The 26,668-nt window shown below is 42.0% G+C and overlaps 1 protein-coding gene across 6 annotated transcripts in view; it reads right to left on the bottom strand.

Annotated features, from left to right (window-relative positions):
* Positions 1–26,668, bottom strand: part of PHACTR2 (phosphatase and actin regulator 2) — a 209,135-nt gene that overhangs the window by 11,503 nt on the left and 170,964 nt on the right. For 5 of the 6 annotated variants that reach the window (XM_032794767.2, XM_075064009.1, XM_075064012.1 and 2 more), the window contains exons 5-11: positions 22,002–22,566; positions 19,372–19,562; positions 18,131–18,287; positions 15,936–15,991; positions 6,612–6,673; positions 4,487–4,624; positions 83–159 (exon numbers count right to left, since the gene is read on the bottom strand). In XM_032794767.2, the coding sequence (XP_032650658.1) occupies positions 83–159; positions 4,487–4,624; positions 6,612–6,673; positions 15,936–15,991; positions 18,131–18,287; positions 19,372–19,562; positions 22,002–22,566 (1,246 nt within the window). The remainder of the gene's footprint in view (positions 1–82; positions 160–4,486; positions 4,625–6,611; positions 6,674–15,935; positions 15,992–18,130; positions 18,288–19,371; positions 19,563–22,001; positions 22,567–26,668) is intronic. The other variant, XM_075064011.1, reaches the window with a different exon arrangement.

Raw genomic sequence — 26,668 nt, 5'->3', positions numbered from 1 at the left:
TCTAGAGGACTTGGGAAAGGCAGAGACTAAGATGATACATTCACCTCTCAGTGGCTTTACACCAAAAGGTACTTTTACTCACCTTGTAAACTGTCGACTTTCCTCATGTACTTCCATTTCTGTGCTTTTAAATTCATTCAGTTCTTTCCGTATTGCTGCCTAATTAAAAACATGCACAAACATCAGAAAGGTGAACATCCAGTAAAAATACATTAACAGAACAAGGGCCCACTCCTGTGAGGTGCAAAATACCCTCATCTCTATTGTTTTCCATTTACTTTTCACTTAAATCCTTTCATTTAATCCATCACTCTTGCACACGTCTGATCCCAAGAACATAATGGCTCTTTCAATTATGGTTATTTGAAGCAGTAAAACTATTTTTAGGAAAGCCGTAAGAAAATATCTGGGGCCAGAAAATCCCTCCCCCAAAACATGGTATTTGCTACTCCCGACAGCCATCTGTTTAGTATGCATCTGCAAAGAGATTATCACAGCATACAGCCCTGGAGGGCAGGATGAGTCATACATGCATAGCAATTGCATATACTGCAAGATTCCTATAGCTCCCAACTGGAGACAAGATTTAAGGAATGCGAGATGAATGCCACTTTTCAAATGGAAATTAGTCACTCGGTTTGATCAATTTTATATAACATTCCATAAGGTGTTTGGACATTCCAGGGCCGTGTTTTCAGCTGGTAGACACTAAAGAACAGCAGAAATTCAGCATACTTTAAAATGTCAGTCCTTAATGCCTATGGAAAAAGAATGATAATCAATTTACTTCACTATATAATTCATATAATTTCTTAAATGGCCAGCACTCTACACACACAGGTATTGCTATAAATGCTTTTGGTTCAAATCTATAAACATTTTAAACCACTGCTTTCGGACCCTGCTGTTCAGTGTAAGGTTTATTCTCTCTCTTTCTCCTTTCCGTGTTTCTAATACAAGTAATGCCATCTGAGTAATCCTTTAAAAAAGTTGCTCATTAAAGAGCAATGTCTTTCAAAGCAGGACAGAATTCCAGTGTGATAAATTTACGCTGTGTCATCAGAATGCCATCTCCTAAATGATAAATCTCACATTCCAGCAGGGGACCGTCCTGCTTAACCCCAGTGATACACTAGCACAAGGCTGCTGCAATAGTAGGAAAGACGCACAGCTCAGATATTGCAAGCCCCCACCCCCTTGTTTTTAAGCATATGCCATATTGATAGGCAAGATACCAGAGTCCTGAATCCACAGAACTGATATAGCGCTGGCTTCATAGAATCAGAGATGATTAGGGTTGGAAGAGACCTCAGGAGACCTCTTTTCCACTGATGTGCTTCAAATGGACCTAGAGGGACTACTTCTAGGGAAAAGAGGTAATAAAATCTCCACTCACTGGACCCTTTGCCTTTCTGCTGAGACTGAAAACGGGGACCAATTTCTGCCAACTGTGCTGTGTTCATTATAAAATGTATTGAGCCTAAAAATGTATTTCAGGTGGGTAATAATGTATGAAGTGTTGTTGCAGCATATCAGAAAAACAGGGAGATCAGAGAGACAGGGTGGGGGAGGTAATATCTTTTACTGGTCCTTGTCTCTCAGGTAGTGATAATGACTTTCAGCCATTATTAGCCAGACCTGAGCAGGTGACCTACAAGTGAAAAAGTTCCACTGCTATCATGAACAATCAAGTGCTTCTTGTATCATTTCTAAATGTGGCACTCTGATCTACTGTGACTTGAGGCCTCATCTACACTGATTTGACCTATCAGCGCTAGCTACCAGTGTAGTTTGCTTGGTGCAACTCCCAGTGCAGATCAATAAAGTCGCTATTTGCATCAGGACTGCTCACCTCAGTTTCCTGCAAGGTGCTGAGTGCACTCAGCTCCTGAAGACTTCATGGGCAATAGAGAATGTTCAGCACCGGAAGCCCAGGGCCCTGAGCCTCGCCACCCGGGGATGAAGCTGAAGCCAGAGCAATGCAGCTTTGCATAGGTCCCTGTGGTAAGGGGCCCCAGATAATTGCCCTGCTTGCTACCCACTAAAGCGGGCGCTGGACTTTGTATGCAGAAAACCAGCTGTTGTGGCACAGGTGGGCCATAGAGTTTTTATAGCATGTTGCGGGGAGCTCAGAAAGAAAAAGGTTGAGAACCTCTGCCTTACTTGGTATTGCAGGATCTTGAATTTTCTATACAATTTGGTCCAGAAATGGTGGTTGGTAAACCACCCATTTCCACCCATTTCTAGCAGAGAAATCTTGCAGGTATTTTGGGGGGCAGGGAGTGGTGGTCAAAGAGGGGAATGGGAGCGCTGAATAGATTTTTCTGAAATGCCCTACTGATTTGTTTTAAAAAAGAAAAGAAAAGTAATTCTCTCCAGAAAGACAGAGGAACAAGCAGCTTAACAGAATTGCACCCAAACAGTGTGCTGTAGTGTGTAAGGTACAAACCTCCCGAAGAAAACAGTGCTCTTCACATATGATCAATAGTAACAGGAATGACCAGCTCTTTCCTCGTGGGCTAATGTCATAACTGGATCCTGCACTTTACGGCCATTTCACAACAAAAAAATCTGAGAATTCATGCCAGCTTCTCTTGCCTCTCTTTGCACCCCTACATTCACCTCTCTCAACCTGCCCCCTTCTTTTGTGCTGGTTACAGATATCCAATAATGTGAAGCACCCAGGATTCCTTCAGACCTGAGCATCGCACGGAAACACCATGGCTGAGGATCTCCTCAGGAGACTTAAGGCCAAATGTCTTGATCTTTCAGAGGCCTTTAAGACAGTTGATTATGAGGCAGTGGTTCTCGAACTTTTGTACTGGTGACCCCTTTCACACAGCAAGCCTCGGAGTGCGACCTCCCTTATAAATTAAAAACACTTTTAAATATATTTAATACCATTATAAATGCTAGAGGCAAAGTGGGGTTGAAGTGGAGGCTGACAGCTCGTGACCCCCCATGTAATAACCTCGTGACCCCTGAGGGGTCCCAACCCCCAGTTTGAGAACCCCCGTTATGAGGGGCCGTTGAAGTAACAGAAAGCTGGCAAGAGTAGATGGGATCACGTGATAATTCATCCACTCATTCTTTTCAGGGGAATAGTAACGGGACTGGTGTTGGGGGACTGGTCCTCTCTTTCAGGACTTTCAACTGTCAGGTCTTGCAGGGCTCAGTTCTGACAGCCCTATTGTTCAACCATTACAAAACCACGAGGGGAGATCATGAGGAAACATGGGCTACAGTGAATTCAATGTACTGGTGACTTTCTGCTCTAGGACCCCTTTCCATTAGACTCAGATGTATCAGTCTGCATGCTCTCCCAATATCTGGCATAGATCGGGCCTGAACAAAAGCCAGTTGACCTAAACTCAATTCTGAAAAAGTGGTAATGCTGGTTGAAAGTATTGTGAGGCTCTGGCAAGGTATATAACTGCTTCCTTGTTTCAGAGTGTCGTTGGCCTGTTGTGAAAGCAGAAAGTAGTATCAGGATTTAATTAGTGACAGCATTGCACACAGATGCTCAGATGGCATCAGTGAGCACAGTCATCTTTTTTTCCACTTATGGCTGGCATGGACAGCCCTTTCCTCTCTGATGCAGATGCTGCTACAGCCACTCAGGTCTTTGTTCCCTCTAGGCTAGAACAGTGTAACTTACTACTTGGCGCGAACTGCTAAAGTCACTTGGAAGCTGAGACTAGTAGCTACCACTGCCTTCTGAGTGAGAGCTGGTTCCTTATGCTCGGCCCTCTCAAGTTATCTGCAGCCACAAAGAATGAAAAACACTCTGTTCTCAGACATGAATCCATTTTTTAGCAAAGTAAGCCTGAAATATTTTATGACTTTTCACCAAAAAAAAGACCTTTCTTCTGAATTATTTTACCTAATTTTTAAAACTCTACTTGTATAAGTAAATAAGAAACCTGCTAGCTTTTCTCACTGTTTAAAGTTCTCTCTACTATCTAGTTAATCTCACTGCTCTGTTAAATTGCAGGGTAAAGATGCAGGATTTTGATGTCGAAGGCTGAGTTTATTTCCAATGGTGCATGCATGCAGTTGGTCACCTGACAACTGTAATGATGGTGTATTCATGTGGCCAAGTATTTTTACAGTAATGGGAGAGCCTGTTATTCACTCTAATTAGTTTTAAAAGCAGCACTTATGGGCCAGCATGTAGGCCTCTGACTGCAGAAACTTTGGTTGAATTCCAAGGACTTCAACTAAAAGCTGATAGCAGTGATGTAACTGGCCTAGGAGGGATTTTAAAAATGTGAGAGATTCCTCTCTGAATTGCCACAACTGAGCTGGTAAGTACAATTTTAATGGGCACCTGAGCGGGTTCTGCTATGTGTGGGCAATGCATGGTACCATGACAATGTCACTGCCTCAAGAAGAGGTCATTAATGATACTGGTGTGGAGGGACTGCAAATAAGACTGGAGAAATATTTTGAAAGTTATAGAATTCAATCTCTATTTGTCCCTTGCCTTGTCTGCAGGAGTTAACCTTGCCCAAGGCTTGTCTGCTCGACGATCATAATCCGGGGAATCTGTTACCTCCACATATTCATTGAAACGTAGGATTCTTCTTGCCTGCAGTTCAGCCACTGTAGGTCTCAGACTGAGCTGTGAATAGGAGGTGGAAGAGAGTAAATTGAATAAGCCAAAATAAAACCTAGCGTATGATGTAACCTCAAGAGAACATTAAAAGGTATTTCTAATCAGGGTCACTTTCAGGTGTCTAAAAAAAGGCACCATCCTGGGAACATCAAACAGGAACTGGAAAGCAGTGCAACCTAGTTTCTTAGAATATAAAAATAATCTTTGTCAGACAGGCCACAAAGAATCTTGACAGATCATCTCCAGAACATTAATTTTTAGTTGGCTACACTGGTGCTATTCACCCTCTTAGACAATGCTAGTATTTACATTAATACCTACAATCATCTGTTTTTCAGTACAAAAAAAAGAAATTTTTTTTTCCAGGTTTCTCTAACTAAAAGGAATTTGTGAATCAGAGAGTCTATCTTTATTATGATATTGAACCAAATGATCTGAGTCACCCCAAAGTACAAATTAATGATTGTCACAGTAAATAAAACTATTCTATTGAACATATACTTTTGAAAGTGTATGAAAATTGTATGTCATATTATGGGGTTTCCTCATCTCAAAAAGGATATTGCAGAACTGGAAAGGGTACAGAGAAGAACAATGAAAATGATCAAGGGTCTTGAAAAAATTCTCATATGGAGAGAGATTGTAAAAGCTAGAACTGTTTACCTTAGAAAAAAGACCCAAAAGAGGGGACATGATAAAAAATAACAAATGGAATAGAGAAGGTAAATTGGGAACTTCCGTTCTCCCTCTCTCGTAACCCAAGCGCACGGGGATATTCCATGAAACTAAAAGGTCGCAAATTCAAAACCAATAAAAGGAAATAATTTCACACAGAATATTTGATTAAACTGTGGAACTCATTGCCACAGGAAGTCACTGAGGCCAAAAACTAAACAAGATTTGAAAAGGGACTGGATAGTTGTATGGATAGCAAGAACATCCAACATTATTGCAATTAATAACATCATTTTGGAAGGGATATTAAACCTTCTGCTTCAGGTTTTAATCTGTAACTATTAGGGACCAGGATGAGCTCGGGGTAGGGAACAGATAATCCCACATCTGTCTACTATGGGGTTCTTACACCTTCCTCTGAAGCATCTGGTGCTGGCCACTGTCAGAGACAGGATATGAAACTAAATGAACCTTGGATCTGATCTAGTATGACAATTCCTGTATTCCCAAAATCTATCTGAAATCATTGGGTTTGCATTGGTTTAATGAAGAGCAGAATATAGCCCTAATCTGCATAACATGCACATATGTACAAGCAATTTAGACATAATTAGAAAAAAATTAATTTTATATGTGCTTGTTGCTTCAGGATCACATATATATGTATATATAATTAACAATATATATATGTGCACACACATATATAGAATGTGTGCATTATATATGTAAAATTATTTTTTAAGGTTTTAAACTTCTCATTATTCAGAAAAGAGAGACATCCATGAGATTAACAGGAAGATCACAATCCAAAAAAAGTAACAATTTAATAATTGACTTGGGCACAATGATAAATATTTTGTATACTGTGGTTCTCTCTTGTATTGACTAGACTAGAAAAGACAAGCAAAAAGTTATACATTACCTGTTGGGAGAGTCTTGCATTGCAATGTTTTACCACTTTGGTCTTGATAATTAATTTTAGTGATTTAGATACACTCGATGGATCAGGACTGTGCTGTTATCCCACTAAGAGCTCTGAGAGAGACTGTGCATCACTGAGGCACTCTGGGTGGGATTTTCAAAAACCCTCAGTAGTGTTCTGTCTTGTAAAAATGCTAGGAAAAATTGGACAGACTGAATTTATACCAAGGATGACCTTGGCCCATTCTGTCTTTTAAACAGGGTTTACCTTTTGGGGAAATGGAGATGGGAGAGGGAATTTTGTCAATATGTCTGAATATACTTTAGAATAGTATAAAGAAAAAGTCTCATCCTTTATTATACACACAAGTATATTACACATAAAACATTTTATCACCTTTCTGCTGAGACTGCGTTTTAATTCTCTCCTGGCTTCCTGTTCTTCTTCTGCATTCTTCTCTGTTTTTGGAAGAGAGAAATAAAGGAGATGACTAGGGGACTATAACTGTATATGGTATATTTCTCTTGGCCTTAGAATATTGACTCATGCATACTCATATTTCTGAGCTATCCTATTTTTGTGTGTGTGTGTTCTCATTGCCTCTCTCTGTCCTCTCCGATTCCCAACTCTGCAGCCTTCTGTAGTTCTCACCCTGTGCCTGGAATATAGCAGAGAGGCTAAAGTCATTTCTACTCTGTGAAATAAAAAACAAGGAGTTGCACAGCTGCTTCACCTACCTGTCAAGAAACTAAGATCATCATTGCCTTTATTCCCAATGTTCCCTTTACCTTATTCTAGAATCAGAGTTTAATTGTGAGAAGAAAATTGCAGAGAAAATAATTGGCAGTGAATAACCTATCTGATGAACCTAACATCTATTTTTAGCTCCCAGAATATCCATGAGCAGAGAGCAAATTCCTCAAATTTGTTTGTTACCGGAAATTAGTGAATTGTTTTGTTGTTGATTTTTGTTAGATTCCATGGACTGATCATTAATAGTTCTCAGTGAGTATGGGTACATCTACACGCGCTCGATCTATCGGGGAACAATTTATCATCTGTAGTGTAGACACGATAAATCGATCCCCAATCGCTCTCCCATCGACTGCTGAACTCCAGCTCGGGGAGAGGCAGAGGCAAAGTCGACAGGGGAGCAGCGGCCATCGATCCCGCACCACGAGGATGTGAAGTAAGTGATTCTAAATCAATTTCAGATATGTTGACTTCAGCTATGATATTTTTGTAGCTGAAGTTGCGTATCTTAGATCGATCCCCTCCAGGGTAGACCAGGCCTATATGATTTTCATTATTTGAGCTGACTTGGTTAACTGTGTGATTAGTCAGAGCAATCACAATTTATGATTTCTGTTCCTTGGTCAGATGGGGCAAATAATTGTGTGTGCAGCTCTAAAATTTCTGCAGATATTTGTGCATGTAACTGAAATTTGCTTTCCAGAAATTTTTGTGCCAGTGAAAACTGATTGTCTGAATGTCTGTGGAAAGCAAATTAAAAAGGGGTACAAATATGGGTGAAGCAAATTGGTTTTTAACTGATGAATGTTCGCAGAAAATTATTTGTATGATTTGCCCAGCTCTGTTGCTTATGTGTGAGTGTATCTTTACTGTGGATGAAATATTCCAATCAGAGATGTTGGCTGAACTGCAAAGTTCAGATCTGGATCCACATTTCCCCAGGGACATGAGTTTGGATCAGGGTTTTGGTTCAGGACCAAGTATAGTTCTAAAGGAGTTTATTGTCCACTGTGGATGTGACCAAACTGTGTTAGAAGAAGGTGAGAGTACAGTTTTGAACACTTGTTCAGTATGGTTTGCCCTCATCCATAATAAATGGCCAAACTGTGAACATAGAGTGTGGCCAAAACTGAGTTTGAATCTCGTGTAGGCGTTAGGCTTATGGTTGTTCAACAGGTACACCTGTTGTACACGTTTTCATTGGGAGTGGCCCAGGTATCACTGAACACAGAACATCATTCAGTACTTGTAAATTTCCTTTGATAAAGCGTGAGATGGAGAGAAAGAAAGAAACAACAAAAAATAGCATCAGAAGAAAATCACAGCAACAGAAAGAAAATGTCAGCACCAGCCCTGCTCTTCAAAAAGACTTTGCCACCAAACTTCAAGCGAGATAAAATCTTGCAAAGACTGCCAAGGCTAGATTGAAATTATGTTTATTGAGATAGAGAAGTGAATATTCTTCATATGACTTCTTTAAGTAATCTAACTGAAGCTCTCTTTCCTTTACTGTATTTCATAGAGTTTACCAAGATCACGTATCTTTGCCCATTTAATAGCTGTTTTAGTATATTTATGATAACTCACATGGAACTGACTTACTTTTAAACAAACTTCCCTTTGTAATCAATAATCACAGTATCTAAGGTAACTAAACAGGATCTATTAATTTAGGGATTAATTTACTTGGTTTTAGCTCATCTAGAGAAGACTGCCCCCTACAGGAACTGGATCTCCCAGGTGTAATCTCTGTTGCAAGCTCTTCATGAGGGGGACAGCCGGAAGAGATTGTAAGTGAACACACACATTGTACTGTTGCCTGTTTTTGTTATTTTCTTTCTAAATTAATTATTATTCATAACTTTGAATTCTCTTGCTTGTCTAAATCACTGTATGTCCTAAAGCATGGTAAGAATCTTCACATGAGAAATACTGGGATCACGTCTCTGAATTTATATCACAAGGAACCATTATTAATAATTTAGTCTACCTGATTACTTGGCAGTGAGCACAGGATGTGCTGGCCTTTTAAGGGAGTTAGAGCTCAGCTGCCCCCTATGCCACCAAGGTGAAGGGAATAAATCCTGGGGTCACGTGGCTGAAGATTGTGACTCAGAGCCAGGCTTGTTGGGAAGCCTGAGTTCAGGGAGAAGGCTAGCGATGAGAAAAGAGCAGAGAGTTTCTCCTCGGCAACCAGGCCTGGGAGTGCACACCTTGAAGGGAGCAGGCTGGAAAGGTTGGCAGTAGAACTGGCCAGAAAGAATTCCATTTTGTGAATAATTTTGAGATTGGGATATTTGTTTTTGTTTTGCATCTGAGTGAAAATGAGACCTTTTGAATTGTTTTGTGAAAAATTACTAACAAGAGAGAGACTGCCACCCCTAGTAATAGCCCAGTGGTTAGCGATGTGGGAGATTCAGGTTTGAACCTCTACTCCGCCTCATTTGGAGCAGGAACTTGAATATGTGTCTCCCACATCTCAGAGGAGTGCTCTAATCACTTGGCTACTGTGTTTGTGTCTGTCTGTTTCTCTCGCTCTCCCCCACCACCCTTGTTCCTTCACCTGAAATTTCATCCTGGGCCAAAGAAATCTTCCCACTGAAATTTGAGTTGAAAAAGACATTTCCACAAGAACATTTTGGTCTTGATGAATCCAAAGAAACGTTTAGTCAAAAAATTCCTGACAGCTCTAGCTGGAAGTCACTCTGTTGGAGGAAAGCTCCAACAAAAGGGACTAGAGACCCTCCTTTATACCCAGGCAGAGAATCTGAAGAGTGAGACCTGCATTGAGCAGATGAGCTCCATCAGGAGACCCTGTGGTCAGGGGAAAGGACATGGCTTATATGTTGAACTTACACTGAACTGTTTTATTTGGAGAAATAAAACTCAAGCCCTAAAGAAAAAGGACTGAAATCCTGTGGTTACGTACAGTTCTTTGATACACTGCCTGAGGAGCTGGCTCACTGACTTAAGGCACTCAGCACTGTAATTCACACATAAAACACCCTTTTCACATTGTAACAGGGTGGCTTGCCCCTTCAGGGCTGGAGAGCTACAGCTAGTCAACCCTGATTACAGAATGATCCCCATCTGGGAGAGATTAGGGATCTGCCCTATAAAGAGCAGCACTGGGCTGCTCTGCAATGAAGGGGAGAAGCTCAGGAAGCTGTGGAGTCTGCAAAAGGTTCAGCAAGAAAGACCCTCAGACTATGAGAGTTGACCATAGTAGAGACCCCTGGGAAAGATCCAGTCTTTGCCGGAGAGAGAATGCCAAAGGCCTGACGCAGGAAGGGCTGGGGAGGAAGAGAAACCTTGTGTTGTGTGAGATTTTAAGTTTCATTTAGAGTTTATTTTACATTAATAAACCCAGACTCCAAGGAGGATATTTTTGTCCAAGAAGATGCCTGGGTGAAGTTTTATTTGAACAGTCCAAGAGGGAAAAACAGAGACAGGCTGCCTGTAGCGAGACCCTAGACCACAAGAGGATGCACAGGAGACAGCTGGGTAAGAAGATTAGGGTGACCAGATGTCCTAATTTTATAGGGACAGTCTCAATATTTGGGGCTTTTTCTTAAATAGGCTCTTATTACCCCCCACGCCTGTCCCGATTTTTCACACTTGCTGTCTGGTCACCACCAAACATTGTTTTAGTGTAATTCCTACATAAATACTGTCCTTAAAACAGTTCTCAGCAATAGAATAACATTTTTGTTTTCTGTAATTGGCCATACAGGGTGAGATTTTGAAAGATGCCTAAGTGATTCAGGAGCATGATCACCACTGAAAGTCAGATGTGCTCCTAACTCCCATAGTTAGTTTAGAAAATCCCTCCTTAGTGCCAAATTCTGGCTGAAGGTATGAAAGTGGCTGACTTGCCCATGAACATTCATGCTGCAAAAGAAGTATTCATGGAACCACAGTTTGGCTGCTCTCCACTCTCAGAGCAAAAATCTGTATGGGGGAGAGAGTAAAATGCACGCACCATGCTCGCAATCTGCAAGCCCTATCCTGGAATGTCCCTCTGCAGCTCCACCTATGACAACCTGCAGAGTGATCTCCTCTGGGTTGAAGGGCAGCTGGAATTTGACCAGAAAAATTATTCTATGGTTTCCTTCCTCTCCTGGCTGCTGCTTCTGGAACATACATGAAGGCAGTGCCCAAGCCAGAATCCGATCCTAGATTAGAGGAATTTTAAATTGATGTCAATTGTGGGATATTTTGGTGTCTCTTTAAATCAGTGACCTTGGAGAAATAAATATCTATGCCACTACTGTGACAGCAAATACTGGCATTTTAGACCCTGGCATCATTATGGGACATTTGATTCACCAGAGAAAGTCAGGAAGAAAAGAGAGAAATCTTTCTGCATAAGGACTGTTCTGTTTTCAACTATAAAGTAATCCAGGAGCGTAAAACTGAACTTTCCACTGAGTCCCTGTGGGGATTAGCTATGTTTAGATTACTCTGTAGGATTGCTAGGGAAATGAAAAAGAAGACAAACAAAGCACTAGGATCCTGGAATGCTGTGGAAAGCAAAAGCAGGTTCTGTTTTCTGTTTTCACATACAAAGATAATCATTAATATTCCCTAACTAGCACCAAAAGCTACATCATGTTTCTAAAAAGCCAGGCTTGGCAAGAGGACAGGCACACAGTCCAGAAAGCCTTGCTATTCTTCACAGCTACAGGAAAACAGAATGGCTGTAAACTTGATTCCATGTGAGAGCTGAAAAAGCTTCCTTGCTGTAATGCAATACTATAATTGATTCAAGGGGGCACATCTAAAATGTTTCAAAGTCAGCATGCAAGAAACCAGCCTGTGTTACTGCTTAATTTTTTATTTTTAATGTGGAAGGGTACAAAAGTCTGGATGCTTATACACACTTATCCAAGGCTCTGTGATCTAGAAATCAGGCTAGAATTTCTGTCACAGGATTTCCAGTACTTCCTGCTTTAGCTGAAACTATAAAAATAAAAAATATCTTTTGACATAATAAATCCTGCTTTAGTTAGAGGTGCAAAAAACCAAAGTATTAAAACTTTTTCGAACCTTATGAAAGGTTTGGATTCAACTTAATTTTGGGGCAAAACATTTGGATCAATTTGATCTGTGCATCAGCTCATCTATCCCAAATGTATGCTAAAAAATAAATCAAATCACAAATATTCTCCAGCTGCAGTACTGCTCTGTTTATGGGCAGTTCTAACACTAACACAAGCCATCATAGCAGAAAGGAAACTTTATGAAAGAAATTCTGACTCGTTCACAAATCCTGCACACAACAACAACACAGGAATGTGAGGGATGTAAACATTTCAGAACAGTCCATGGGAAGTGGGCAGAATAAACCTATAAACAATACATTTGGTTTAAGAGTTAAGAGAATTTCAGAAAACCTACACTGGTAATGGGCTATGAGCACTGTCAACATAAGCAACACACCTATTTGGCATTTAAAAGATCACCATCGACCTGAAATGTAGTAAATTTTAAAAATGAACAAAAAGTAGTTTCAGGTACTACATGTGCTCTTGAGTGCCCACGCCACCTTTTACAATCAAATTTTCCTAAATTTCAATGTTTTTCTTTCTCCTGCTTCTCTGAGCAAGACTCACACAAATATTACTGGAAAATGAGAGAGTCCAGGCAGGTGAGGGTATGTTTACACCTAAAACACTAAACAGTAGGAGAGCACTTCAATCTCCCTGGACACTCAATAACAGACTTAAAGTGATCATCCTTCAACAAAAAAACTTCAAAAACAGACTCCAATGAGAAACTGCAGAAGTGGAATTAATTTGCAAGCTGGACACCATCAAATTAGGCCTGAATAAAGACTGGGAGTGGCTGGGTCACTACAAAAAATAATATTCCCTCTGTTGATACTCACACCTTCTTGTCAACTGCTGGGAATGGGCCACATCCATTCTAACTGAATTGGCCTTGCTAGCACTGACCCCCAACTTAGTAAGGCAACTCCCATCTTTTCATGTGCTGTATATTTATACCTGCTTACTGTATTTTCCACTCCATGCATATGATGAAGTGGGTTCTAGCCCACGGAAGCTTATGCCCAAATAAATTTGTTAGTCTCTAAGGTGCCACAAGGACTCTTCGTTGTTTTCACAGTGGTGTAGTTAATCCACCCTCCCTGAAGCCATGTCTACACTTATAAGCATTCAGCAGCACAGCTGTACCGATATGGCTGTGCCGCTGTAAGAGCGCTCATGTAGCTGCGTTATGCCAACAAGAGAGAGCTCTCCTCTCGACAGCATAAAACCAGCTCAATGAGTGGCAGTAGCTACGTTGGTTGGAGAGTGTGCCCCGCCAACATAGCGCTGTGCACATGAACGCTTATGCCGGAAAAGATTATGTCTCTCAGGGTGTGTGTTTTTTTCATACCCCAGAGCAACAAAAGTTTTGCCAACATAAGCACTAGTGCAGACCTGATCTGAGATGTAGTAACTAGGTCAACGGAAGAATTCTTCCATCGATCTACCGCTGTGCACACAGCAGGATTCGGTCAGCATAGCTACATCACCAGGGGTATGGATTTTTCACACCCCTGAGAGACAAAGCTATTCCGATGTAAGTGTTCACTGTAGACCAGCCCTTCTTCAAGTCTGGGGATGGTAACCTGAGTGTTCAAGCTAAATTCAAGGTAGAAAAGACTGTTAAGCATAACAATCCTGCACAGACACACTGTAGGAGACCACTTAAAACAAAGTAGGCAATTAACACCTCCGCAGTTGTAGACAAATGGAGGGTTAGCTGGCAGTAGGGTGTATTACAAATTGTAATGAGCCATAAATCCAGTGTCTCTGTTAAAACCATGGTTTTTAGTGTCCAGCAGAGTTATAAATTTAAGTTCCCAGGCTTGTCTTTTCATGGAAAATGACTGTTTATACTATGAAAACAGTGGAAGTTACTATACACAAAGTGCTGTCAAACCCATTAAGATAAACAAGCTGAAATGACAGAGAAAATATTTATCTTCTGCTAATCTCTATCACCTATATTCATCTTTGGTGTTACATGTAACAGTAGTAGGTCAAAAATAAGTTCTAGGTGTTATTTTTAGTTTGATTGTGTCCTTTGACATGTTGATAGATCATGTTTAATTAGACCTGAACAGGGAAAGTGTAACTGGTGTCCTCAAAGTCAGCAGAAGTAGCTTGTGATATACGCGTATGAGTTTTTGGAATTATCTTTCTCACGTGGTCAGGGATTAAATTCAGCCGGAGCTGTCCAGAGTGGAGCTCCAGTAAATATTTTCAAAGGCTTTAGGCAGAAGCTCCAAGCCCTGATGTCTCCCGCAGGGCAGGAACCCTGAGCCCTGGCAAGCACCAGCATGCCCCGTAGGGCAGGAGCTCTGAGCCCCAGTGCGCTCTGCAGGGCAAAAGCCCCCAGCTCCAGGGCTCCAGGAAATACTATACAAAAATTTAAAACCCAGCATGTGGTCCATTGTTTGCTGACTGGTTATCAGATTAATATGGTTATACTTCACAATTTATCTTTATTACATTTGATAGTGTAATGTACAGATTCAAAATTTTGCACATTACAAAATGTATTGCAGATCACCTCTTGGCTAGGACTTTGTTGAACCCTCTTTTATGTACCACAGTGCATAGCAGATAACCAGAAGCTACAGTTTTAGTAATTATCCTAGTTAACTTTTGAGATGCTGGATGACACCACTGATATTTTATCAGCTTTAGGGTTTTCCTGAAAGCTGATAACTTTTTTTTTTATTTGTTGGCCTGGTCAAGTGATGTTGCCAGAGTCACTTGGATTTCACAGTGCATGTTATCCATGCCTTCTTCTCTCCCTCTCTTCCACTCACACATTGTGTGTAGATGGATTCCAGGCATGCAATGGTTGACTATACGCTTGAAAATGTAACATTTCACACATTGTATCATTTATGTGATGGTTAGAAAAGTTCTACACATCAGAGCTAGATGATGGGTTTTCTTGGTTGTAAACGGACTAATTTTCCTATTATTATTGCTGTCATTTATTACTCATATGCTGGTAGAACCCATAATATAGTAGGTACTGGGTACTCACAAAGGAAGACACAAATCTCTACCCCAAAGAGCTTACCTGTTTGATTAGGCGAGCAACATAAATAAGGGGAAACACGGGCAAACAATCAAAGTATGTACAATATACTTCATACCCATTGTTTTTTTCACAATTAAACAACACATCAGCTATACTCAGCCTATTCAGGATAACTGGCCAATTTCTTGTAGCTGTCAGGCAAGGTGTGACTCCTGAGCAATGAGTGGCAGCCTTATGAATCAGTTAACTAAGGATATTCCATGCATACGGGCAACATGGAAAAATGCACAATTATAGTTATGGGAGAAGCAGATCTGAGGGTGGGCAAGGCTGCCATTACTGGCAGCATGCTGCCTCTCCTCCTCCCTCTCCATTACATAGGAGCCCAGCAATACTAATATAGCTTTAGGGAGGTAATGGTTTCTTCGACATCTTCAAGGAGCTGGAATGTATTGTCTTCTGTCCTCCAGGATGCTTCACCTCTCTTTTGCTCTTTGTACTTTACTCACTCATGTCTAGTCCTGTTTGGGGAGGCACTGGATATTTCCCATCCTCCTTATAAAAGTTAGTGGGAAGTGGTTAAAAAGTATTAAAAATGCCTGTAAGGAGTACCTGTCTGACTGATTTTTATAACAGTAGGAGCAGATTCTGCGCTCAGTCACACTCATGCAACTCCACTGATGTCAAGGGAGAGAGTATGGGTGTGACCAGTGACTCAGTGTGTCTCCCTGAACACAGCCTGTATTTACTGCTGCCATTACAGATTTATGATGGGTCTAATGTCAAGATGCTACTTCACCAAGCATTTTACACTAACTCTCAAGGTTCCTAATGAATCCCACAGTTGTGCTTTTTTTGCTGAATACATAATTACACTAATCTGCATAGAATACTTACGCTTCAGGATATTTCTCTGCTCTAGCTCTTCAGTTGTAGGCCTCTGGCTAAGTCTCCTGTGAGTACAAATTAAATGACCATTTATAAGCCAAGATTTATCAATCAAAGGTTAACAATGAAAACAGTAGGTTGCTTTGTTAAAGTCTGCAGTGTAACTCCTTTAATGCTTTTAATGCTATTCATTTACCACTGAGGGGTAGGTGTGCAACTGCACAGTTAATCAAAATGCACTTTCTACAACTGAGCACATACACTAGGTACTGAGCCGGCATATGTCTAGTATGAGGCACAGTTGGCCACTTAGACATGCCAATGACCAGTGTGTGGATGCAATCATGGTAACTGTGTGCAACCCTTTAAAAAAAGGCTCTAAAATACTCCATTTTGGGTTCCAGTTTGAAGGAATAATCTGTACAAAAACTCCGTGCACTGTATTGTAATATACTGTGCAACTGTTGGAATATTTTCATGCATTTATAAATTCTTTCAATTTAATTTGTTTTAAACACAGGAAAATGCACACTTACTGACTGAGTGCTACATACACTTCTACTCTGATATAACGCTGTCCTCGGGAGCCAAACAATCTTACCACGTTATAGGTGAAATCGCATTATATCAAATTTGTTTTGATCTGCCGGAGTGCGCAGCCCCCCCGGAGCACTGCTTTACCGCATAATATCCAAATTCGTGTTATATCAGGTCACATTATATCGGGGTAGAGGTGCATATGGAAAGTCTGGAGATTTAAATCAAAACTATTTTAGTTACCTACATGCCAAAAAGTATCTGAACATTTTTAAAATGTCTGAAAACTACTTATTTTCAGGCTTGTATCCTAGAAAACATGGCTAATAATGTCATAAATTTACTAAAGAATTCACTTCTGGGCTGCAAAGAAACAGGAGAAATTTCAATAGGAAAGTTAATGTTGGGTATCTGTGAAAGTTAGAAGACCCAGAGGCAGCTTCTCTGTCTAGTAAACCTCCTATGATTCACCAGGGAGCATCACTGACATAATTAATCTCATCATGTCCATCAGACTAGGAACCTGCACTAGATAATCTTAGCAGGTCTGTGGGAAAATGGAAGGAAGGGGCAAAGATGGGGTGGGTGAGCACACAAAGCTTCAGTGAGGGGCTGGAGCAACTGAGCTCTGCAGGATGGACTTTCTCGTAAGAGAAGCAGGAGAGAGGTAGCTACAGGGGACTGGCATGAAAATGGAAGTTGCCCACAAACACATAGTATTCAATTGATTTGCATTGTAGAGAAGAAACCTGTTAAGGCAATGAGCTGCACTAACTGTGTATATATACTAAAGTAGCCCATGTCAATGCAGGACTGAGTTACGTACAAATTTTCAAGTGTGTACATGACTATCTCCAGCTTACAGAGTTTGAACAAAGTCAGACAGGGTTAAAAATGAGTGATTTTAATCTGTTTAGCAATCACTCATTGTGAAAAATACATAGAAAATGTAGACCTGATCCAAAGCCCATTGAATAATAACAATATTAATAATATAAAATAATATAATACCTAGCTCTTATATAGTGTTTTTCATCAGTAGTTCTCAAGACTTGCATTGACTTCAATGGGTTTTGAATTAAATCCTTAAAGTGCCAGGTGCTGACTGAAATGTTAAAAGTTTGATAAGACTAAGTGTTAAACTTCATAGTGATTTCACAGGTTTACACTCCCCTTTGAGTGTAAAGCTGTACATGAACATAACCATGCAGCCACTAAGGTGACTTAATAATCTATTATCTGCAGCCACCTCTGGAGTGGAGCACGTCAGTACCAAGACAGCTTAGGACAAGAAGTTAAGAACAGTGTATTCAGTTTAACCGATGGAGGAAATGTAGGTAAGCACAATATAATTACTGGAGTTGGAATTTGGCCAGGACACCAGTGGCAAGAACCACATACCTATATTATTATTAAAGAGGAAGTGCCCCATGAATTCGACACACATGATGCACCACACCTACCGTTAAGGAATAAAATACGTTTTTTACCAGGCTTTCAAGTACACAAAATAATTTAGTTCACATTGTAAGACTGTATCAGATGCTCACAGACCTGGCAACCCAGAATATCCTGCACCAAATACCATGGCTGTATTTAAGATGTGACGCCAATGTTCTTGTTTTTTTCCCTACCTCCCAAACCCACCCTCAGATTGCAATGGATACCTCACTAGCTTCGTTCCGATCTGATGTCTGATTTCCTGCCTCTCCTCCTCAGAGGTACGCTGCAAGATGTTTTTGTCTTCCAATTCTTTTTTAGATGGTCTGTTGCCAAGTTTGATAGCAAGAGTATCCCTACGACGGATTTTACTTGCCAAAGAGCCTGAGGAAAAAAGGAGGGGAACAGAGAGTTCATTCACATTCAGGTTACAGATGCAAACTATCAGAGAGAACTTTTAATACATCCCCACAACTGCCTCTTTTTCCACATGCAAAAGAGGAATTTTAATTAACATCAGAAGAAAAATAGTTTCAACTTGGCTCATGACAATAAAAGGCTGAAGGACTCAGAAAAGAACAAGCTGACAGCCAAGATGTTCGAAGATAGTGAGTGAATTTACAAGCTTCACCCATCATCTGTGAAGTGATATGATAAAAATGAGAAATCTGGGCTCGAGGCTCCCTGAAAACTGATACATTACAGGTTACTTTATTTCCTTTTTTAACAGCATGTTTAACAAACTGCTTTTTTCTTCAGCCTTACACTGTTCAGTCTAATTATCCTCTTCTCCCTCACACCCCTTCCTCATTTTTTTAATGCTACTTAGCACTTTTATAGTGCTTTTCATCTTCAAAGCACTCTGCAGATATTACCTAATTTATTAAATTATCACAAAAGAGAAAATCCATTTTTTAAAAGTGCATTTAGTGCTTGTAAAGTATTTTAGATGGAAAGCTGTGGGGGCTGTAGTCATCTATTCATCCGAAAACCAGATACAGCATGGACAATGACAATGCATGCCTCCCAGCGCTGCCCCACCAATATACTTCAATCAATGGTGGGACCCAATCTCAGTAGAAAATCCACTGAGCTACACCGTACCCCTATAAATAACATTTTTAATACTGCTTGCCTTGTATTGGACCAATGGCCAAATGAATGAAATACTCAAGCAATCGTGTAACTGAGACTGCCGTTCCCCTGCATCCCATCTGAGCACAGTGACAAACAGCTTCCTCCTGATCATTCCAAGATAGGTCACTCAGATGAAATTTCAAAACTTTCACACACACAATGTATCATCTTTGCTAAGAGAGTCAAATGTCTAAGAAGTCCATAACCAAAGATGAAGGAATCTCTTCCAGAAAATAGCTGAGTTAAACTACCTGCTTACTGATGGGTTACTTTTGCCATTCATATAAAGTGACCATCTCTCCCCCACACATCCCTCTTTAAATTGTCTTACTTTCTGCACTTGTGTTGTCGTCGTCGTCGTCGTCGTCATCATCAGTGTAGAGTATTGGCCCATCTGAATCGGAGTCACTGGTGTGGCTCTCTTTGCTGCTCTCACTTTCCATAGGCTCAGGAGGTTCTTCTGTTGGTTGAGGACTTGCTAGGTTAGAAGTCTCCTCTTCCTGGTCTTCTTTGGTAACTGAACTGTTGATGCATAATAAAGACGCTGTAACATTAAGGTAAGCAACACAGAACACCAAAAGGAGACCGTTTGGATAAGCAAGCATGAAAATACAAGCTATTTTATTCAGACTAACTTAATCTTATATATAAAGAGATGCAAATAGTCTTAATGATGAGCTACATCAGTAATACAGAAAAAGCATTAACAGCCAACAATCGGAGATATATACAGTGCGGGAGATTCTATCCTGAGCCAGAAGTCTGCTTGATGTAGGGGGATGGGATGGTACAAATGGGTCAGTTCCAGCTCCCTGATCTGAAGGCCAGCCTGACTCCATCACTTACTGCTGCTACCAGGTAGTTCTAAGTTACACCACTTGTGTACACCTCTCCTTAATGGAGCCTACATCAGTGGAGGACATGCCCCATGCTCATTGCCCTTCTACCCTCTGTGTGGGATGAAGGGGAAGGGCAGAGGCACAGGGGCTTGATCATGGCACAGATGTGCTAGCCAGGAGTTCCTCTATGCCAGGGGAATTCTTTGCTGGTGATTAGCATCTGGATTACAGCCCCTTTATGCCACCTAAGTGCAGAACTAGAACTGCTTAGTGTGGTTGTGAATGATGTTGATTTCTCTTGTGAGGAAAACAGAGCACTGTTGTGAAATTGGAGCTGGCAAGTTTACCCTAATTTTGAGCTCAGTCCGTATGACGTTACAATAACCTAAAATAACAAATGTCGATGAAAAGTTGGTCAAGCTGATTTTAGTAATGAATGTTATAAACAAGTGCAAGAGAACCAACCATAGACACTAAATTAGTCCAACCAAAAAAATAGACCACATTGATCTGATTCAAGGACTCTGTTGAAATCATGCTTGGTAAAAACAGAAACTGTAGAACCAGAAATTAATGAACCAAAATTGGTGTGTCGGAAACTAGGCCTAATTGATGGACACAATAATGAAGGGATGGGCTATTCCACCCATCACTCCCTTCTTTAGAAGAAATAGACTTGGGGGGGCGGGGAGAATAGAAGAATAGATGGAGGCTACTGGAGTGAGCTTTACCCTCATGACTACCAACTCCACCATATGCTGGGACCCCCAGATCTTCTTCGTCCTAATCCCAATGGATATTCTGACCAGACTGGGCCAGAGAGAGGGACCCAGATACATCACCACCCCAGATGAATCCCAAACACCGCCTGAGATGAAACCAGATCAGACTTTAGCAACAGTAGCTACAACAGCAGCTTCAGCCCATCTCAGCTCACTGCTTTTCCTTTCCCCAGTTTTGGGCTTTAAAAATAGTAATACCAACAGCAGCTCCAGCTCATGTCAACTAACTTCTCTTCTCCCCATATGGACAATTATTGCCATCTTCGATACCATCTAAGAGAGGGGAGGTAGAGGTTTCCTTCTAAATTTTCTCCAGCTAAAGGGAAAGGGGAGAAAGGACGTTGTTAAAATGAAAGCCTCTCTTAATACTTTACATCAGCACCTCCCTCAGCCCCCATTGGCCTGGGACGGCGAACTGCAGCCACTACGAGCCTCCATCGGCCGAACCTGTGGATGCAGCAGGTAAACAAACCAGCCCGGCCAGCCAGGGGCTTTCCCTGAACAAGCGGTGGACCAGCTTTGAGAGCCACTGCTTTACATTTCCAATGCTTTAACTCTTTTTCCTTCTTCTCTGTATCTTTGATAAAAGGTTGAATGATTTTTAATGGTGTGCTTGCCATGGTACTAAGCAGGCTAAGCTTTCTGGATACCAAACCCCAGACCTTGTTTAACACTATTTAATGCTGAAAGTGACTGGGTTCAGAGGCATCAGTACGGGGGAAGGGAGAGAGGGCGGCCAGGGGGCCATGGTCCCATCATTTTTAAAAGTCAGGGAGCTATGGGGGGAGGCAGACAGGAGCGAGTGGGAGGTGGGGCTTTGGGGCGAAGAGGTTGTGCAAGGGCAGGGCCTCCGGGGAAGGTTATTTAGGGTTTGGTATTGATGCCCATCACTGTAACATTTGGGCCCCTTCCTATTATGTAGAATGGCAATAGTGAAGTCCCTTCTGGACTTTATAGAGTCTCTGATTCTTCTTCCTTTCTGGTTGATAGAAATAACTGCTCAAGGTATTTTTTTAAACTATTATTCTTATAAAAGAGTGGCAGAGGGGAGCAGTTGCTATTGCAAATGTTCTGGTTATGTTGGGAAAGGATTTTCAAGTTTTATTCATGTATTTTGCCACTTCTACTTTTGGTTGTCCCTGGGACTTGGAAGTATAAAGGCAAGTGAAAATGAATAATAATGAAAATCAAGTTAACTAAAGTTTTCGATCCAATAGGTTGGATTCAAGTGTTAGGCAAAGGTACAAGACTGAGAGCATTTCCTACTTTATCTGAATAGTTTCGCCACCCTGGCAATGTGCTGTGTACCTTATTGCTTATAAATGACAGTAGAGTCTTACCATGTTGTGTTTTCTTCACTCCTATCCAGGCTATTGTCTAGGGCTATACTGCTAAGATCTTCATTGTCTGTTTCATGTTCAGTCTGGAGAACAGGATTAGAATCTGAGCCTGGGACAGACAGGCCTGCTTTGGTGCTAATGGGTACATCTGGTGTTTCTGAGGAGTCAGTGGACTGACTGGCTGAAGAAGGAGAGGAAGGCAGCAGCAGCGGCGGTGGAGGAGGAGGAGCAGCAGCAGTGGGAGGAGGAGGGACAATCAGTTTGCTCTGCTGGTCTGTATCTTCAGATTCAGAAATTATGATGGGAGGTTGCTCTGGCTGAGAGCTTTCCACCTTTGTTTCTAAACTGTTTGCTGCTGCATTGGAGGTGGAAGAAATGTCCCCATCTGCACGAGTTCGTGGGACTGCCTGCTCCCCCGGTTTTTTCTTGACCCTGGCAGTCCCTGATGTGCCCGTTTTACTAGGTGCTGTCTCCTTAGAGGCTTTCGGATGAGATGATGTGGATGAAAGAGATTGTGAAGAAGATGACTTGGAGACGGGTAATTTTTTTACGTGAGAGGAGCTAGCTAGAATGAGAAAAGACAAAGATTTTACAACCTCAGAAATGCAGTTTTTCTTTAAACCATTTGAACTGTATCTTGAATTGATATTTTAATAATAAAATAACTATACTTAGTATTTCTATAACTCTAAGCATTTGACAAACATCAGCTAACTAATTGATTCTCACAAGTCCCCTGTGAGGTAGGTAAGTCTTATTACTTCCAGTTTTAGAGGTGGGTAGAGGCAGAAGGTATAAGTACTTGCCCAAGGTCTTTAGAGCTGAGGCTAGAGATCCTGACTGTCATCACTCTGCGGTGACCACTAGGTCAATGCCTAGTAATAATCTTAAAAATCCAGTTGTTTAAAATAATAACACAGTTGTCCTGACTGAATAGCTAGCTACACATCAGGACAAATTTTCAGAAGTGCTTGGGTGACAGAAGCCTGTCTCATTTTCAGAAGTGACTCAGAGACTTATAAGCTACTGACTTTCAGCGGGACTTAAGCATATCAGTGCTAAGTCACTCTTGAAAATGAAACTTAGTTTCCTAAATCATTTAGGGGCTTTTAAAAATGTTACTACGTCTGTGTATAAGTCTTGTTTCACAATCATTAAAGCATGATTGTACATCCTCCTGTAGATGTACATGCACATAGAGCATTTGTGAGGACTAGCTGCATGCATTCTGTGGAAAACTAGCTCCAGTGAAAACTTCCCTGGTTCCTCTATTCTAAACAATGCTGGCCCCCAAAAAGATACAAATAGTCCCAGTTAGTCTGCAGCTAAAGTTAACAATTTTTACAACTAACCTTTCCTATTACCTTTGTTTGTCAGAATATTATAGACTATCATCATTATTGCCATTCCATAACACCTTTCATATGAAATGTCTAAATGCACTTTATCAATATCATCCAATTATGTCTTGCAATGTTCTTGTAAGGCTTTTCTCTCCCACTTTACAGATGGGGAAACTGAGGCACAGCTAGCTGTTTTGCCCACGGTCACACAATGAGTCAGTGGCTAAGCTGGGAGAGAATACAAGAATTCTGACTCATCTTTAAAAAAAACCCATACAATTAAATCCTTTTAATTAAAACACTGGTGAAGTCAAACACTTTTGTTGTAAGGGGAAATGCATTAAAATTAAGACAGTGAATGAGAGCATAAAAAAAAGAATCACATAACAGATCAGTGGATTAGCATTTCAAGTATGGAACGGGGTCAACAAGCCCCACACTGAACCAGGGAGGGGAATAGAGCAATACTCTGCTAGGAGGCCCTGCCCCTCAACAGATGCAAAGCATGTTCCCAATGGAGGAACATTTTAAGGACATTGGCAGCCCAAAAGAAAGGGGGTGGGAGAATTAACTGCTCTGCATGGCACCAAGAAACAAGGCTGACACTTAGAACTGTGCAGGAAGTGGCAACAGCTTTGTGAAGGGGGATTTGGTTCCCTCAGTCCTTGAGAGTTGAAAGCCCCGAGACAGATTGACTAACTGAACTGGACACTGAGGACATGTCTACATTGCCGTTAGACACCCAGGGCAGGCCCATGCTAGCTGACTTGGTTTCCTGGGACTCAGGCTGAGGGGCTGTTTAATTGCAGAGCTCAGGTAAGCTCTGGGACCCTCCCACCTAGGGTGACCAAATAGCAAATGTGAAAAATCAGGACAGTGCGTAGGGGGTAATAGGAGACTATATAAGAAAAAAACCCAAAAATCGGGACTGTCCCTATAAAATCGGGACATCTGGTCACCCTACTCCCACCTCACAAGGTCTTAGAGCCTGGGCTCCAGCCAAGGCCTGAACATCTATGCCACAATCACACAGCCCCTTAGCCTGAGTCAGATGGCACATGCCAGCCGCAGGCTTTTAATTGCAGTGTAGACATACCCTAAGAGACTGAGGAGAGTCTGCTTAGCCCGCAACCATGCCCCAAACTGAAGAGCATCAGACTGATAGGAAATGGCTGGGGGAGATACATACTTTGGGGTAACTCAGTAACTGGGCTGGCCACATTGAGAGAATCCTGGGGGCCCTGTGCTGATACCTGTTGGAGTGGGAGGGGGTCCTCCCATGTTGCCTCCCCTCCAGGTCCTTTGTAGTGATGGAGCAACTGGAACATGAGGGGGTAATGAGGCTGCAGCTGGGACTCTGGGATGACTAGACTGGCAGAACTTGTAAAGTCATGAGGAGCTGACCATTAGGCCAGATGGTCACCAGACCTTCCTTCTACAGCAGACGGGAGCAAACTATGGCCCGCATGCAACATCTGGCCCACAGGACCCCTCTCTGACTTCCTGCCAGGAAGTAGAGTGAGAACAGGCTTGCGGAGCAGCCAGCCCAACTCCCCAGGGCAGGTGAGCAAGGCAGAGGCTAGCCCTTGACCCCGCCCCTTTTGCTCCCCTCCCTCCCTCACAGTCACAGTTCCCCCAGTGCCTGGGGCCAAGTGGCTGCAGCTCCAGCCAGGTGGCACGGCTATAGTGCCACCAGACCTGGTGCTCCAGGGAGACTCAGTCAGGGGATGGGGAGCAGGAGGTGTTACACAGGGGTTGCAGGGGGCCGGTCAAGGGGCCTGGGCCCTGCTGCCGGGGCCAAGGGCAGAGCAAGCCAGGCCCCTCCCCCAACCACCAGCATGCTTGGTCCCTGTCCCCAGCAGCCAAGCCCAGACAGGGAATGAGCCCTGCCCGACTGCCAGGGAGAGCAGCCAAACGAGCAGTGGAAACACACAGGGAAAGGACTGAACCCTTCCTCCATGCCACAAATAACGTGAGGTGGGGAGAGCAGGGAGGGTTGGATAAGGGGCGGGGAGCAGGGGGGGACTGGATGGTGGATGGGCGTCCCAGGGGGATGCTCAGGGGGCAGAGAGCAGAGGTGTTTGTATAGGATGCGGGAGTCCTGTGGTGGCAGTCAGGGATGGGGAGCAAGGGGGGTTGGATGGGAGTGGGGGTTTTGGGGGGCTGGATAAGGGGCAGGGGCCAGGCCATGCCTTGTTGTTTGTGGAGGCATAGCCTCCCCCAGCCTTCCCTACCCGGCCCTCTATACAATTTCTGTACCCGATGTGCCCCTATGGCCAAAAAGTTGACCACCCCTGTTCTACAGAGTAGAACAGGAGGCTAACAATGTGCAACAGAAATTCACTTAACTGTATCTTTAAAACAGCAGATTATGATGGGAACCAAAATACGGCTATTGGCCAAACTGATTACAGTGAAATAAACTCATGATACAAAAACTGCTTCCATGCTTAGGCTGCATGAAATCTGAAACAGGACAGTAACAGAGAAAGTCTATTATGCCATTTTCTCCTCTAACACCATTTTATGGGGTACAGACATTTAGAAGGCTCTCTGGTGTAAGGTGATGAGCAGTGCACCTGGAAAAATCTGCAGAGACTCAGCTTTGTGACCATAGGCAAATCACTTGCTGCTCTTTTTATGTCACAAACTAGCTGTACAATGCATAAAAGCAGGACATCACTGTAAAGCAGGTATTGCATAGAAGCAGAGCTTTAGGGTTGACTAATTTACAAATCAATCAATCAAAAAGAAACAAAATTTAAAGGCAGAAGTGGGAACTTGCAATGGAAACAAATAGTATCTTATTCCTGCACAATATTTAGTAGAAACCTTTCTGTGATGGTGAAGGGTGCTTACAAAGGGCTTAATCCTGCAAAATGCTGAGATCCAGCAAGGGGCTTGATCCAGTAAAGCATTAAGCACAGGGTTGAAATCAGTGAGGCTGGACACATGCTTAAAGTTAAAAATCCCAACATAATATACAATCAACCTATAATTGTCACTGGTTAAACTTCAAAAGGTGAGGGTATTGAAAAATCTTGTCTCTTTCTTAGAACCTCTCTGGGCTTGAAATCAGGCTGGAAAACCTGCAAGAATGTTTCCCTGTGACATCTCCTGCTCAATTTCAGATGGGTCAGATGTATTATCATTCTGGTCATTGTTAGGGCTGGCTGAATATTTTCCATCAAAACTGTTTTTTGACGGAAAATTGGCTTTTCAACTAAGTAGGGTTTTTTTTGTGTGAAAAATGTTTGCTTTCCGTGGAAAGTTTCAAATTTTCATTAAAAAAAACAACAAAATAGTTCAGCTAAAACCTGATTT

This window comes from Chelonoidis abingdonii, chromosome 3 (genome assembly GCF_003597395.2).
Source record: "Chelonoidis abingdonii isolate Lonesome George chromosome 3, CheloAbing_2.0, whole genome shotgun sequence".
NCBI classification, from domain to species: domain Eukaryota; kingdom Metazoa; phylum Chordata; order Testudines; family Testudinidae; genus Chelonoidis; species Chelonoidis abingdonii.
The sequence above is the reverse complement of the archived record's forward strand: the minus strand, read 5'-3'. Positions and strand labels throughout refer to the sequence as shown.